The sequence below is a fragment of the Phallusia mammillata genome, chromosome 8 (genome assembly GCF_965637545.1).
Source record: "Phallusia mammillata chromosome 8, kaPhaMamm4.hap1.1, whole genome shotgun sequence".
In the NCBI taxonomy this organism is placed as follows: domain Eukaryota; kingdom Metazoa; phylum Chordata; class Ascidiacea; order Phlebobranchia; family Ascidiidae; genus Phallusia; species Phallusia mammillata.
The window spans coordinates 7,993,874-8,009,975 of record NC_137259.1 but is presented as its reverse complement, the minus strand read 5'-3'; the positions used below and the strand labels follow the sequence as shown (position 1 = coordinate 8,009,975).

Below are 16,102 nucleotides of genomic sequence, written 5' to 3'. Positions count from 1 at the left end.
CTGTGTGTAGTAGCGAATAGAGTATTTAGAACCAGTTTCCTAGTTGCAGTAGTATGGGAGTACAGTTTGTAACGTTTTGAAAGTGGCACTTGACAAGAGCTGTCAGGCGCATTTTAAACACTGTGGTTTACCGTTTGTAGAAGTAGTAAAAGGAGTAGATCAATAAAAGTGTTGTTTGTCATGCTGCGGGAATTGTATGTTGCATACAGCTTGGTGGAATCGCCAATTACAGTGCAAAACAAAGCTTTATTTAGTTATGTTGTTAAAACAATAAAAAGGGAGGTAAATAAACAACGTTGGTATATACATGCAGAGAAAAGTAACTATAAAAAAATAATAATAAAGGATATAGTAACAAGTATCCCTTTGATGTTTGGTATCATAAAGTTGTACAAACCGAAATGCCTAGCTAAACCTAAATACTAGCATAAAACTTTAAACGCGTGCTGTAGTGCACAGTTGTATGGATTGGTGGTTGACTGGTTGTTCCTCTGGACTTCCCGCACGTTGCGATACAAAATCGCTTGTCAAGTCAATCAACGCTGCATAACGTAACAATTAAATGCGAGAGAAGGGAGAGCACAAAAGGGCCTAAACACAGAATGTGAGGCTGCCAGCAAGCTTCCATTATTTGGTGAAATTAGGTTGAGTTGAGTTGAGTTGAGCTTATTTCGAAGGGTGTAACAAATCGTAGCAGCACAATTGTACCACAATATTTACTAAGACGGAATAAGCTGCGCAACGTTGAAACAATATAAAACTATAAGTTGAGGGCACAATTGGTGGATAGATGGTAAACGCACTTCAGGTACGCCGAAGTTATGCAAAACATTTTTTGGTTAAGAAATTTTGCTAACATCATATTTATAACTTTGCAAGCGTTGGAAAAAAAACTGTATTTATATGTAAATACATGGAATATATTTGGTGGTGTGTTTGAACAGCCAAATACTAAAATGCAAAAACATACGAAAGCCACCTTTCTAGTCATAATCAATTTTACAGACGCTTTAATAAACTTACGTTTTCAAGGTTGCTGTTTACACTGTGGCCATGTGAGTTGCTTTAGGTTTTGTAGCAATGTACAATAAAAGTCGATCGACTTTTTTCGTTTTTCTTGTTTTGATTGTTTACCTGTTCATCTTGATCGTGTTCGACAACCTGATTTTCGAATGGTCGTTGGATATTGACAACTGGTTAAGAACTTCGCATAGCTTACGGAAGCTACCAAGAGCACGAAAATTGTTTCATCTTGACAAAGAAAATCTGCCAACGTAAGTTTTGTTATTTTTAATATTTATTTATTTTCAAATGTGATTACATACAAATGTTAATACAACACGTGTGTTATGCGCAATTTGTTTAGGTATCTTCGAACGACCACGTAAATTCTTATGATACAATCATTTATCTTCAAAAGTGATTTTTCAATGTTTCGGTCAGAGTTGTAAAGGGGCCTGAAATTGGAGCACGAACCCGAAAGCACAAGCCCGAAACACGGCCCAAAGCCGAACCGTTTTTGAGAAGCCCATTTGGGCCCGAAAGTTTGATTGACAGGCCTATACACTAAAGCCTCAGCAAAGACCAAGACAACAAACACAATAGACAATTGGTTTTTAACAAGGCGTTTAGGGCTGTTTGACATTGGGTCAGGTCCAGCAAATAGTAACTTAGCTAATTAAATATATTCAAAAAAATATTGATAAAGAGTGTAAAGTCAGGCCCGAATCAGGCCCGTGTTTTTGAAGAAACCTAAGCCCGTACCCGGCCCGACTCACAACTCTGATTTCGGTTATATGCAATATGTGGAATAAAATTAAGTATGAAGTTTGTTAAAAGCGGTATCGAATGTTATGTATTCAGGAATGAAGATGGAAATCAAAAGCCAGTCATTCTTGTTTGGCGTCCGTTTTTCGGCGAGGTCGAAACTGATTCCCAAAAATGCCCCGGATGTATCCTGACATACGATCAATCCAGTGCAGATGTAGCGGAAGCTATTGTTTTCCACTGTGTGGAGACGACAGATTTTGTCGGCCGGTTACCATTAAAAAGCAGACATCCAAAACAGAGGTAAAAGATAGTTTCTTGATTTGCGTGTAAATGCAAAGAACCTAAGACTTTATGTAGTTGTATTTTAGTTGTCGTTGTATTTTTGTCGAGTTTGTGGCAAATCAATTGCTCCGCAAATATTAATTACGCTGTAGTTTTACATTTATACACTCGCATTTGCAAAAGATATTTAAACGCATTTGCATTATTTTGTAACTCATTATTCACTCAACTCGTATTGCTTTTTGTAAATAATACGACTCGACGAGATATGGACCCTTGAACCGAGTACATGATTTAACACTTTATTCAATGTGTTGAAAATAAGTTCATCCAACACGGTTTTCAAAACAAATTCGCAAAGTGACTAAACTGAAAGCCCATTATGTGGTGCAGTTGTTATTCCATAGGGGGTGAAAACCGAAAATTGTGTTGTATACCTTTTAAGACAACAGCTGTGTAATCGGAATAACTCCAGCGCGTTTAGCCATTCACCACAATTATGTCCTCCACGTTTTTGCGGTCCGAAACGTTATAACGTTGGGCAGCTATATCCTGTTGTTTTTGTGTGCTATGTTACGTCGCTGATGTGTTTCCCCTGGGAGCAGAAAGTCAACTCAAAATGTATTTTTGTTTTTTCAGATGGGTATGGCATTGTATGGAGCCACCTTGGAATGTGAGATATATGTATGAGAAAACCTTGACTCCAGTGACTTCCTTGTTTAACTGGACGATGACTTATCGCTCCGATTCTGATATTCTGTCATCTTACGCTGTAAATATCAGCACTTTATCGAGGTATGGATAAAATAATTTGACTGGTAGGATAAGTTTAGATCTCGAGGCAGTACTACAGTAGTGTCGAATATCAACACTATAACAATTTTTTTTCTTTGGCGTCGCTTAGACCAAGGGAAATTCCGAAAAAAACTGCAATAGGACCTCCATGATAAGATTATGAAACATTTTGAAATAACATTTTTCGGACCACTGAGTAGATAAAGAACTGTTTGTGTGCGGCCGATTTCTCGGTGTAGCCGCGTTGCCAGTGAAGCTCTAGCAATCATTCGAATCCCACATCTATAACATTCCAAGTTTTCCCGTGATACCCACTCTTAAACAAAGCCGCCGCTTGTTCATAAGTTAACTGTAACCCGAAAGTATTAAACCATTCTACTTCTTGAATGCCTACTTCTTGAAGGACGGGGTAATTTTTAAGTTTAGCAACTCTTTTTCCGAGCGCTAAAAACTGTGATCAAAGCTGTTTAGACAATCTGCTAGTATGATTATGAATAAGAAAGAAATTTAGGGAGAGTCGCACAGCTAAATTTTTTAGGATCAACCTTTTAACAAGTGCACAAACCATACCCTTATTTAAATTTCGTCCTAAAATTGTAATTTACGAGTATTTAATGTGTTAAATGTGGTTTTAGGTCATTTTTTTATTCAACTTTAATTTAATTCAATGTGGCTGTTATTGTGTTATTACCAGGAAAGAAGTAACGAAATTAATCGAAGAAAAGAAAGCCAGTTCTCTCGTCGCATGGGTTGTTTCGAACTGTGGTGTGACGGAGCGAAGGGAAATAGCAAATGAATTACATCAGTTTATTCCTATTGATGAATATGGAAAATGTGCTAAGCGACGAATCGCATCTGTCACGGACGTCGTATCCAGGTTCGTCCTCTTTATACACATCTTATTGAAAATTGATTTGGAGTCATAATACACGAGTAGAACGAATATGATTGAAGTTTCAAACGATTTAGGAAGTTGTTTAAATTTTTCAAGTTGTTTAATAAACCTAAATTTTGGCATAATGCTGAACACGGTAATTGATGAAACATTTGGAATGAATTACTGCAAATTGCAAACATTGTATCAGCCACTGATGGGAATTTTACAAACATTTACCAAAGATAGACTTTTGCAATGATTTTTTACTAAAAGGTATGGCATGGCCGTTTTCCTAAACCCAAGTTCAAAAAGTATTTTCTCCAGATACAAGTTCTATCTCTCTTTTGAAAACTCCGCATGCAAGGATTACATTAGCGAGAAGTTCTGGATAAACGCATTGGCTAGCGGCACAGTCCCAGTGGTCATGGGCTTATCCAGGTCCGACTATGAACAAGTTGCTCCACCCCATTCATTCATACACGTTGACGATTTTAAATCGACGAAAGAACTCGCTGAGTACCTGGTTGAACTCGACAAAAACGACGAGATGTACTCGAAGTATTTTGATTGGAGGCTGAATAATAATAAAACGGGCAAAACACTGTTGCCAAGCAACCTTATAGCTTCAAAGAAGTACGTCGGCATGTGCGGTTTATGCAAGAAGCTTCTAGAAACTCCAGATGATGAGGTTCAATACATAAGACGCTTAGACCGATGGTGGTTCGGTAAAAAATATTCGGTGGATAATCCACATTTTTCGGTTTGTAAAGCAACGTCGGGAGCCAGTGGGTTTTCACATCATTGGTTAATAACTCTGGCCTATTCGGCCGGTTTCGTAGTTTTTACATTTATTGTGTGGTGTATGTTACACAGACCCTGCGGTAAAGGTAAAGTATTTGCTCGTTTTAATTTTTGCAGTAGTTTTAGTTGACCTTTGCCCCCCACGTTCATGCTGCTATAATATCAACTGCAGGGATGAAATCAGGGAAAGGTTTGTACACATGGCAATGTTTGGGTTATTATTATTAGTTTGTCCAAGCGCAACAATTTCAATTTAGTCCTATTGTTTACGACATTTTTGAACTAACCGTATTGTTTTAAATTTTTCACTTGCTTCGCTTATGACCGAACGTACTCATAATTTCATTTTTAGTACTTTACGATATCTCTCCTCTCATTGCGGTTGTTGTTTATTTGTTTTAGAGATTATCTTTTTTGTTCAAATATTCTAATTTGCTCCCCAAAAATTATTTTTGCATTATGTAATGGGCAATACATGTGTTTGGTCTTTGAACGCCAACTTTGACAAATCAAAAAGTGAAGTATTACAAAACAGATCCTTCCATCACGTGATGGTGAATTTATTTGCACTAAAGAAATACAAAAAAACACTAAATTTCCTATGATGCGAAAATTATAAAATGAGATGTAAAAGTTTGTTAAACTGTCAACAAGGGAGATCTTTCATTGTTTTCATCCGGATCTACAGCGTCCAGCGATTCGGCGGCCTGTCTTCTCTTGCACTTGGGTCGCAGAAAAAACACAGCAAGCACTAAACTGGCAAACGTACAAGCTGCTGGCATGAGTGACGCAACCACTGATGACGTCAGAACCTCGTATGCTGCGCTGTTTAAAGCTCGACGACCGATGACGGGATACATGACAAAACAAGCCATCCAGGTCATCACTAAAACGCAACTAAAGTCCATTTCAGGTTTGGGGTAGGTGATTTCTGAGGCAATTTCAAACAATGCAGTTTCTGCGACTCCCATGAAGAAACCAAGAAATACATGAGACACATAAAGTCCCTCGATACTTGTAAGAAGTATGGAAACTGTTACTCCGCATGTTCCGAGGGCCAGTCCGGCCATTCCAACCAAAGCGGTGGCCCTGTAGCTTTTCGTCTTGTCCAAAATTCGACCCGCTACCAAAGGCCCAAATGAGAAACATACAAACATAGTAGACACGATTTTACCTGCAACTGAATCCAGATTTTCAAACCCGTCGTTGGCAAATGTCTCCCTTATAATCGATGATAACAGTGTGATGCTGTTTGCCCCCGATGCTGCAGAAATCCCGTAAAAGAGTGCCACCATAATGAAGTCCGTGTCCCGTAGCAAACTGACTTCATCGCAAATCTGATTTTCTCTGTCCCTGCCACCGGCGCCGACCTTTGAAAGTTGTGCTTTACTTGGTGGCAAAACAGGCCTCTCATCCACATACGCAACCGCTATGATGAAGGTTAATAGAGAAGCGCCGGCCGTGCAGGCAAACATGGTGACTAGTTTAAACTGGATAAATCTGGAATTCGCATCTTCTGCTAATCCTTGGGTAACAATAAGCTCAGCGGGAATGTATGATCCCAAAGCGTCACCAACACCCACAGAGACAAGCGCCAAAGCTAATGAGGTAGCTGTTTCACGTTCAGGGAACCACACAGCGGCCACTAACGGCGGAATAGTCATTGCTACTGCATTGTTGGCACCCATTACAGCTTGTCCGGCTATAGCAAGGGCAAATCCGTATTCTCTGCTTACAACAGCGGTGGTTAAAAGCATGGTACCCACCGAAGCGCTGCCAGTCATTAGACAGCACAATTGGCGTAGGCTTGTTTTTCCCCGACCGAGTTTAACCACTAGTGGCGCTACAAAAAGCGTTGCTAGGAAACCGGTTGTGGTAAGCCAATCCACAGCTCCTGGTGGAACGTCGTAGTAAGCTGCAAACACGTCGTTGACTTGGCCGAATACAACTGATACGAAAGAACGAACGAATATGGATGCGCATATTACGAAGAGAACGAACCATCTAGTTTTACTGGTCCTCGTTTCAGTCAAGTCAACTAAATTCCATTGTTCGAAGGTAGCCTTGATTGATTCCTCGCTTTCTAATAAGCTTTGCTCGCGCTCAAAATACTTCACATCCATATCTTTATCCGTCGCGTTGTTGTTTTCATCTGAAACGTACGCTTTGTCCACAAGACGCTCTTTAGCCTTAGTTCTGCTTCGACCAGCCTTCCCACTAAAACCTTCATCATTGGACTCCAAATCCAAACCGAAAAACTGCTGACTCAGCAAAACGTCGCTGTTTGCTGAGTCAGCAAAACTGACTTCACTGAGTTCATCGTCTGCGTGCTCAACGTCAGTGGTCGTAAACGAATGTACTTCATCTGACGTATCAGTGACGTAGCATGACGTTTCTTCTTCGTCACATGACCAATGAGGGTGGTCCTTTTCGTAGTACTTAATCGTGAACTTCGCATTGTTCTGGTACGATGGTATTTGTTGTGTAGAAGTTAATTCAAGTTCCATACTCTGTTTGGTCTAAATCCTACACAAAGAAGAAAATATGTACTAAAGCTAGAAGACTTATTGTGAAGGTAGTCGATACACGCAAAGGATGAAAATACAGTAGAATCGTTAAGACAGAAGTGTTAAGTCACATAGAACAGTTTATTAATTGATTTCAAAATATTCCAAAAAAGGAATTCATCAAAAACCAAGGGCATTTATTTCCCGGATTTATCTTCCATTTTGGTGTTTTTGATTGAAATGGTACATAGCATTTTTTTATATTTTGTTACACATTTACAGATCTCCCTTCCTACCACGCAAAAAGTTCTAAGCGATATCAACAACTAACCAAAATCTCAAAAATCAGACAGTCTTTCTTACAAGTTGCAAAAGTATTTACAAATAGTACTTGCTTGAAACATGGAACCTAACCTTACAAACCTAACCTAAGAAGTTCAGCAAACTTTGCCCAAATGAAGTTTCGCTGAACCTGTTAAGTGTTATATAGTTTGTCGCTATCCGACAATAGGATTATTTGATAAGATTACTAAGTGCATTTTCAACAACACGAGCCTATTTGAGAAGGAAACTTATGTTTCTAGGGATTAATATTTCCTCTATACCCCTCATGCACCAGATTATGACCCCTTGTTTATGTTCCAAACACATGTAAATAGGATGTGGCTTTAAGAATTAACGTGCAATGGTATTATGTAGTCAGTAGCCACTATTTGGTCATGTGATGTATTGTAATGACTGTACTATGCCATGTTTAAAATGTAGAAGTTTTGAGCAAGATTATTTCAATAGGTTAATGCATCACGATTTGTTAATTTAAGATGCTCTTGTTACTTATTAAATTTGCAAGAATTTGTTTTATTATAACGGCATATGTTCACATCTTCCACAACGAAATGTAAACAGAACAACCTTTACCATATTTACCCAAGCGCAGCCAAGCGTGAATCTCGTTCTGGTTGTGTCAACCGATAGTGCGGTATCGCCTGCCGGAGTGCCGAGCCACTTGTTAGTGAAAGCGTACACTGAGTTGCTGGTTTTAAAGAAGACCAATGGGCACAAGATTTAGTACAAATGTATTACTGTGCGTTGACGCCTTAAAAATGTCATGTTGTGCAAAATTACTCGGTTTATGTGTCCTGCATAGTATACTTATTTTAGTAGTTCTGAGCTGTCACATCTGGAAAACGACGTTTTTCGTCACAACAACCAATTATCGTTTCAGTTCTATGCAGTTAACGGGATATGCTGATATAAATTATGTGCTTCCTGCTTGATGAGTTTGCGTTATCAATGTGGCGAAGTAAGCTCACAAAAAGTGAGTGACAGGGCAACACTATAGTACAGGCTGTTGTGTCTCCTGCAGGACTAACCCAAATGGCAGTTGCCAGGACTGTGCTACTTTTCGTGTAAAACGTTGGGTTTCTTAAATAGGGCATGAAAGGAGGAAATTTGTGTATGTTTGCCGTAACATGTACCACATGAGCCAAACTAGGTTTTATAGAAAACATATCAAAAACGAACTTTGACTTATAACTGGTGCCGACTATCGCCGCTGATATGATGTTGTATCACATGGACAGGCTAAAATTTAAGCAAAGGCTGCCTCCGAAGGTGTTGTCTATTCTTTTGTAGTCGATTACAAAGAAACACCCGTTTGGAAGGTTGAAACTATCCCGATTCATTCAATGAATCGTCTGTTGTCTATTGTAGGAGAAAGGGCGCGGTTACATCTCCGCATGGGAAAAATTTAACGAACGGCGAAAACATCTATTGTGTGGTTAACAGACAACGGTCAGGGCTACCATGGACCAGTTCACTGAAAACTCAAGTCAGACCTTTGTGAAATGCGAATTGACAGAACTTTAAAAAACGGTGTTGTCTTTTAGCGCGTAAAAATTTTAAACTATTATTTTTGTACTATAACGTTTCGCTCGTACATTTGATAGCATCGTAAACGAAGGTTTAAATTCTGTTTGCATGGCCACCATTAAAATACGAAATAGGTCACGCTCACGCGTTAAAATTACCTCATGCCATGTGATGATCTCTCAAGCAAAGGCGGGTCTCGAAAAATCAACATATTGTGTACACACAAGATAAGTAGGTCGTTTTTACTATTTCGTTTTTTTGGTTGTTATATACGTTTATAAATTAAGAGACACCGTCAAATTGTAGAATTGTTTTAAGTAGTTTTACGATGTGAAAATGAACAAACGCTTTTGTTAAGAAACATTTTAAGGCGCCTACGACGTGTAATTTAGCGTAGAGGTCAGAGGCTTATCGACTGTTACTCATTGTGGTGACATACGCTTGGTAAACTATAATATCAAAGTAAAACTTACGGATTTAAAGTTGGCATACGACAAATTAACTGTCTTTTCAATGGTTTAAAGCAGAAACGTTTGCAGACCGAGGGGTGTCATGCATGATCAGGGCCGGATTAACACCATTAGAGGCCCTAAGCAGTAAAACAATTTGGTGCCCCTTACACCAATTCGAAATATAAACGTAAAAACAAAATTATTCATCGAGATTTCGATTTTAACATAATATACAGCAAGGGTAATAGACTATAAGCTTAGCTGATATTAAACTTGCAGATTGGTTTCAGAATGTCAGAAATATTCAATTAAAAACGCTTAATTTTGCTGCTGCCTTCCCCAGTCTCAGCACTGTTGCCCAATTGTAAAACATACTAGGAGGCCTATTAGCGTCGTGTTTAATTTACGTTTGCCACATACGCGAATATGTGTTTGCATGCTATTTGCATGACAAACAGCATGCTATTAACTAAGCATCGCCTTACTGTCTTGACCAGGTGTGCCCAATCTTTTTTGACTCAAGATCGACGTTTGGGGTAGTGTAGTCCAACTCTCGGGATCTACCATTCCAATACAAACTAACAAGATAATGCAAGACTATGTGTGTATTACCAAAGGAAAACTAGCATTTTCCGAGCCCTGTTTTACGTTTTTTATCGTGGTTTGGGTGTGACTTTTTACACTGCATTGAACTTAATTTTTTATAATTCATCCGATGCTAATCTTGATAATACAAAAAGTACCAGCACAAAGTAACCATTACTACTGTAACTATTATTTTTGTGACGTAACTATTACTTTTGTGACTTTTGCGATGTAAAGCGTCGACTGAGTATTTGTGGTGTGAACATATCCTAATGAATAACTTTCACAATAAAGTCATCTATGTAGGGCAACAATCCCTAAAAACGCATTACAAAACAATTATTTTAAATAACTTTCTGAATCCCTCTCGATCGACTTGATATCAGTCCGAGATCGACCAGTCGATCGCGATCGACGGGTTGGGCACCCATGAGTCTTGACTGTTTTAGGTTTTAACAAACAGAGCAACGCAACGTTGTTACGTCATATAGCACGCAATCAATCCCTTTTGTCAGTTATTTTATTTTTTCGCTTTATAAACAGAACTTATTTATTTTCATTAGATTTTGAATATAGTTGTAGTTTTTTTGTCAGATTTAATAATTTACCTAGAAACCATTTCTGTGGTGCCCCTCCTCTACTGGATGCCGTAAGCACGTGCTTATATTGCTTTTAGGTTAATCCAGCACTGTGCATGATAAATAGACCTTGTCAAAAAGCACACACCGCAGCTCCCTTATAGCGAAAATGAGACCCTTGAATGGAGCTGAGGAAAAATATAGCTTGATTAAGTCTAGCTTGATTCTTGTTTTTCAGAATGACATGTACACGAAACAGGTCCATCGCAGCTTTACTATTAATTGCGCTGATTTACGTTGTGGTTTTATGTTTTTACGATTTGTATCTGTTTGAGTCAACAATCCTGATTCAAAACTTGGTAAACACCCACAGAAACCTGAGGAAAAACTCAAGTTCAAAGGCTCTTTTTGACTTTAACGAAGATTTAATCAGGTAATATACAACACTTTTTAAAGACAACATGTTGTGACCTAGTATATTTTGCAAGCTTTTTTGGATCAATTCATACATACACATATAGAAAGAAAATTTGCTTTTTTTTTAAACTTATCGTAGGTTTAACAGTTTTGTATTTTTGCAGTCATAACGGTTCGAGAAAGAAAGTTATCCTTTACTGGAAACCGTTTTTCGGTGCCCTGTATACAACCCCTCACGTGTGTCCCGGTTGTATAGTGACGTATGATCATTCAGCTGTGACGCATGCTGACGCTGTTGTATTCCATTGTGCCGAGATTCGAGACGACCCATCTTGGTTGCCATGGGAACACAGAAGCACGGAGCAAAGGTTATTTATTTCTACTTAAATCAAAATATAAAAATTTGTATTTAATGTCCTGGCCTTTTGAAGCGCCTTTTCATTCCTAAAACATTTCTCTTGGTGACTTTAACTAATTTTCAAACTGAAAAAATGACAAAGTTAAAGGAAATTAAACATTTTGCAAGTGTTTATTTGACAAAAAGTTTTTTCAAGCGTTATGTTACATGGGAAAACTTTTATGATTTCAGATGGGTTTGGATGTGCATGGAGCCGCCATGGAACGTTCGCCATGTTTTCCAAAAGTCGTTGACCCCGTTGAATGGCGTATTTAACTGGACGATGACGTATCGGGTCGACTCTGATGTTCTAAGTTCATACGAAATGGTTAACTTTAAACCCGTGACATTGTAAGTACGACCAAACCTGCATAATTGCAAAAAAATCTTTTCAATCAAAGTTGTCAATTTTAAAGCCACCTGAAAGCAAATTCAAAAACCCAATGTGCAAACGTTTTGTCGAATTATTCGTTTTGTATCAATTAACTCATCTACCTATTTATTTCGCTTTGTGTACTTTTATCTCCCATAAAAATCAGTTAAAGACTTAATAGATATTTACTCTAATAACTTACATGCTGTTGCTATCATGCACGCAAAAGTGAAACACATTTATTTTATTTTTTAGAACGACTGAAGAGATATTAGCAAGCAAGAACGCCACCGCTTTAGGAGCATGGGTGGTTTCAAACTGTCACGCGTCGCAGAGAAGAGAATTTATAGAGGAGTTGAAAAAACATATTTTGATTGATGAATACGGCAAGTGCTCCAAGGTCGAACTATGTCGGGACCCACAATGTCAAAAAGCTGTACTATCAAGGTGGGAAAAATAAAACTACAATACTGTCGTGGAATTTAGTCGCATAAGGCTACTAAAAGACAATTCTGTGGCTGTACAAGTTGTCTTATATATACCATTGATTCTTAGCCTTTTTACTTGTCAACACCCCTTTAAAGTCACCAACGAATTTCCACCGCCCTGCTCTATTTTTTGCAAAGTAACTATAGAATATTCAAAAATCATGATTTCACCTTATAACTGTTGGTATAACAGGTTGTGGCACCCCACAGTTTAAGAACCACTGTATTATACTGAATTTAATGAAAACAGACACAATAGTTGAGTAACAGTTCGAAGGTGTCATTGATGGCTTCATTCATTCCTTGATCAAAAAAATGCATTCTTTTTGTCAGATACAAGTTTTACTTTTCCCTCGAGAACTCAGTGTGCAAGGATTACATAAGCGAGAAGTTTTGGCTCAACTCGTTGGCAAGTCGTGCTGTTCCAGTGGTCATGGGTCCTTCAAGGTCTGATTACCAACTAGTTGCTCCGCCTCACTCGTTTATACACGTTGACGACTTCAAATCCACAAAACAACTCGCCGAGTACCTTATAAAACTCGACAAAGATGACGAGTTATACGCCGAGTACCTCAAATGGTGGTCAAATCCAAACTGGAAAGAAGAGCAGATACCAAAGGCCCGCGAAGCTGAAGCAAAAGGCATACTTGGTAGCCGACTGCAAGGAACCAAGGTCGGTATATGCGGACTTTGTCAAAAACTGAAACACGAGCCTTTGGCAGGGCAGTCTCAAGTTGTTAGCGATTTGGACCAATGGTGGTATGGTGCCGGGTATTCTCCTGACGTCGATTCAATAAAGGTTTGCAACGACGGTGAAAGTGGTCTACCTCTCCGCCGTGTGCTTACATTTGGTTATTCTGTGTTATTTGCTTTATTGGCGTTAGCTGTGTATGTTTTATCACGAAAAGCACATAAAAATGGGTGCATTTGTCGGAACTGCTGCCATTTTTAACCTAATTATTTATATGCAACCAGTCTACCTCTAAAGTCTTTACCGTTTTTTTTTATTTACCATTGCGATGGGTATGTCTGCAGCAACCCCAAAACAACGCCATGTCGTTTCCGCATTCTAAACTTGTTCGCATAGTTACATTTACACTTACTTTAGAAAATGTGTGCTTCTTGCTAAAAAATGATTGTTTGCATTTAGTTGTTGTCAAAATGTTTGTTTTTTTGGGTGATCAGAAGTAATGTAGTTCTTTGTGTTTATTCTACATAGTTTTCCCTTGAGGAACACTTACGTTTGCCCCACGTCACAAGCGTTTTGACCCACTTGGGTGTACTAAAATTCACCTTTTGATACTATCACTTTGTATTGCACTAAACTCTTGGTATCGTCTTGTATTATTGCTTTTGGTATGCGGTATAACGTCAGAATACTTAAAAAATACGTTTGCTATGGTTTTTCGGTAATTCTAATTTCAATCTGAGCATAACTTCGATTGGTTGGAGTCAGTGGGTTCTAATTCTTCTCGCTTCTTGATTATGGTAGAAATGAGCATTGAAATTGAAATAATAGTCATTCCGAGTACTGGAAAAACTAGCTTAATACAGATATTGTCGCAATTTCTAAGGTTCAAGTTTCTTGTTATTTTTCGTTTGTTTGGGTAAACTGTAAACACAGGGGCCATCATGATACACGGGTCGGGATTCGGGAACCTCTGTGAGCAACCTAAAATGTGCACGCTGTGACCACTCATTACATTGTTTTGGGTTAAGGATGTGCGAGCAGTGTCACTGGAAACAACCAACTTAAGTTCAGAGTTAGCACAGAAAAGCTTATCGTATCTGTTTCAAAGGCAACTTATCTACATTTAAAATTATGATTTCTATGTCGAGTTGGTTAATCTGTTTCGCTCATTGGACATGTAACATCGTGCAAGAGTGAAGTAGTGAACTGAAGACTGGAAGTTGCGAAAGTTTATTTTTTGAGTTACTAGTAGACAGCAGGGTTTGTTGTTGAGCAGTTTTTTATTCTTCTGTAATTTAAGGGTAGTACAACCTTAATCGCTTTTATCAATCTTACACATTTGCTGCAATCACTTCATTACCAGGTGTAATTAGCCAAACGATTTGGTTTTGATATTTTGGTAATAATTTACCTCTTTAAGGTCATGTTGTAACTCGTAACTCGTAAGTAACATGTGGTATGACAATTTTGAGGGGCTAAAATTAAGACGGCGAAAAAGTACCAGAACTAGACTACCAGTGTCCAGTCTGCAGAACATGGCAGTTCCCGACGAGATCTCGCGCGTGCAAGACCTACATGTCCCGCGTGCGCGCGTGCACGACCCGTAAGTTCGCGTGCAAGGCCAAGTTCAGCAGGCGCAAAGCAAGCAAAAGAGGTCAAAGCAGTACAATTTTCGCGTGCAACCCCCCAAAATTGGCGTGCAAAATTTTTTTTTAACAATATAATCGCGCGTGCAGCTGCCACACTCTGCAGACTGGACCAGTGTAGTGTGTGTTCAAACTTTAAAGTTAAACAAGCATACACGTTTTGTAAATCAAATAAAAATTTCTTTTCAGATTTTTGTGTAATTTGTCACAGTGCATTAGTTGCTTTGTTGTATTGCTAACCGATCATTATATTGCTGTCATTAAACTACGAACATGCCTTCTGAAGATAAACCCATAGCCTGGGCAGCTTATGCCGCTGAAAATGAGAAAACAAGTTGGGCTGATCAGGTTGAAGAGGAGGAGACTGGTGGAATGGACTTTCCCCCAAGTTCGGAAAAAGTAATTGGTGACATTAAAACAGTCATTGACTACAAGTTAAATAAGGATGATAAAAAAGTGAAAGTGATTCGTAAGTACAAACTGGAAGTAAAGAAAACTTCTAAATCTGTGGCCAGAAGAAAGCTTCTTAAGAAGTTTGGGCTTTCAAAAGATGATCCCTCTGGACCAAACAAGGCAACAACCATCATTTCTGAAGAGGTTATGATGCAGTTTATGTCCAACAAGGAAGAAGAGCTCCTTCAAGATCAAGATGACCCTACATTATCCAAGTTCAAGCATCAGCTGCAGTACTACATGTTTTTCAAGAATTTCAAGGGAACTGCTAGGGATCCAAGTACAGAAGAACCAAAAAAAGAAGAGCCAGAAGAAAATGCAGGTGCTCAGTCTGGTGCTCCAGGAAAATACATTCCACCAAGTTTACGGGCTGGGGGCAGTGCTGCTGGTTCATCAATGCCATCAAGAGGAAATCGAGATGAACAGGCCACTATTCGTGTCACAAATTTGTCCGAGGAAACTAAAGAACCGGATCTTCAGGAGCTGTTTAAGCCATTTGGACCCATACAGAGAATTTATTTGGCAAAGGACAAGCATACCCAGCAGTCAAAGGGTTTTGCTTTCATTAATTTCCATAATAGGGAAGATGCTGCCAAAGCTATTAAGTCTGTTTGTGGTTTTGGTTATGATCATTTAATTTTAAATGTTGAATGGGCCAAACCTTCAACAACAAATTAGACAAACTTTTAATTATTTACAGTGACATATTGCTGGAAAAGTAATTGTTTTGGGAAGGAAAAGGGATTGTACAGTTCTGCTGACATATATTGTGGGAAAATTGAAAATGAGCAGACATTTGTGTAAAGACTGTAAATTATTGTCTAAGAACAAAATAGCAATTTTGCCAAGAAAGTTTACACTCCAATGTTGTCATGAGTACAATTTGTTTTATTGAAAACTAAATGGAATATCATTTTGGATTATTTTATTTCCATGAATAGTTGTGCCTATTGAGCTCTTTAAATTGTGTGTTATATATGTGGTGCCTCTTTGGCTTTCTTGGATGAGTTCAATCATAATGTTTGCCCACTAAGATTGTATCCCACATGTGTGTTTTGCAGGTGTACTCCCACATAGGTTCGCAATGGTGAAATAATAGTTATTTATTGTTGTGCACA

General features: G+C 38.6%; 4 protein-coding genes across 5 annotated transcripts; 3 read left to right on the top strand and 1 right to left on the bottom strand.

Annotated features, from left to right (window-relative positions):
• Positions 1-1,012: 1,012 nt before the first annotated feature.
• On the top strand, positions 1,013-5,072 carry LOC145205059 (4-galactosyl-N-acetylglucosaminide 3-alpha-L-fucosyltransferase FUT6-like). Of its 2 annotated transcripts, XM_080077701.1 has the most exons (6): positions 1,013-1,274; positions 1,367-1,384; positions 1,864-2,070; positions 2,692-2,847; positions 3,542-3,724; positions 4,049-5,072. In XM_080077701.1, exons 1-6 carry the CDS (start codon positions 1,081-1,083, stop codon positions 4,653-4,655), a joined length of 1,365 nt encoding a protein of 454 aa, XP_079933827.1. In that variant the 5' UTR covers positions 1,013-1,080; the 3' UTR covers positions 4,656-5,072. The 2 variants fall into 2 exon arrangements, with proteins under 2 accessions (XP_079933827.1, XP_079933828.1); XM_080077702.1 differs by lacking the exon at positions 1,367-1,384.
• Positions 5,070-7,408, bottom strand: LOC145205058 (choline/ethanolamine transporter flvcr2a-like). Its single transcript, XM_080077700.1, has one exon. It carries the CDS (start codon positions 7,030-7,032, stop codon positions 5,164-5,166), a length of 1,869 nt encoding a protein of 622 aa, XP_079933826.1. The 5' UTR covers positions 7,033-7,408; the 3' UTR covers positions 5,070-5,163.
• Positions 7,409-10,527: 3,119 nt separating this feature from the next.
• On the top strand, positions 10,528-13,630 carry LOC145205362 (alpha-(1,3)-fucosyltransferase 7-like). Its single transcript, XM_080078061.1, has 5 exons — positions 10,528-10,952; positions 11,101-11,304; positions 11,526-11,684; positions 11,962-12,153; positions 12,528-13,630. The coding sequence occupies exons 1-5, from the start codon at positions 10,759-10,761 to the stop codon at positions 13,144-13,146; spliced, it is 1,368 nt and encodes a 455-aa protein (XP_079934187.1). The 5' UTR covers positions 10,528-10,758; the 3' UTR covers positions 13,147-13,630.
• Positions 13,631-14,724: 1,094 nt separating this feature from the next.
• Positions 14,725-16,045, top strand: LOC145204270 (eukaryotic translation initiation factor 3 subunit G-like). Its single transcript, XM_080076757.1, has one exon. The coding sequence runs from the start codon at positions 14,805-14,807 to the stop codon at positions 15,660-15,662; it is 858 nt and encodes a 285-aa protein (XP_079932883.1). The 5' UTR covers positions 14,725-14,804; the 3' UTR covers positions 15,663-16,045.
• The last annotated feature ends 57 nt before the right edge of the window (positions 16,046-16,102 follow it).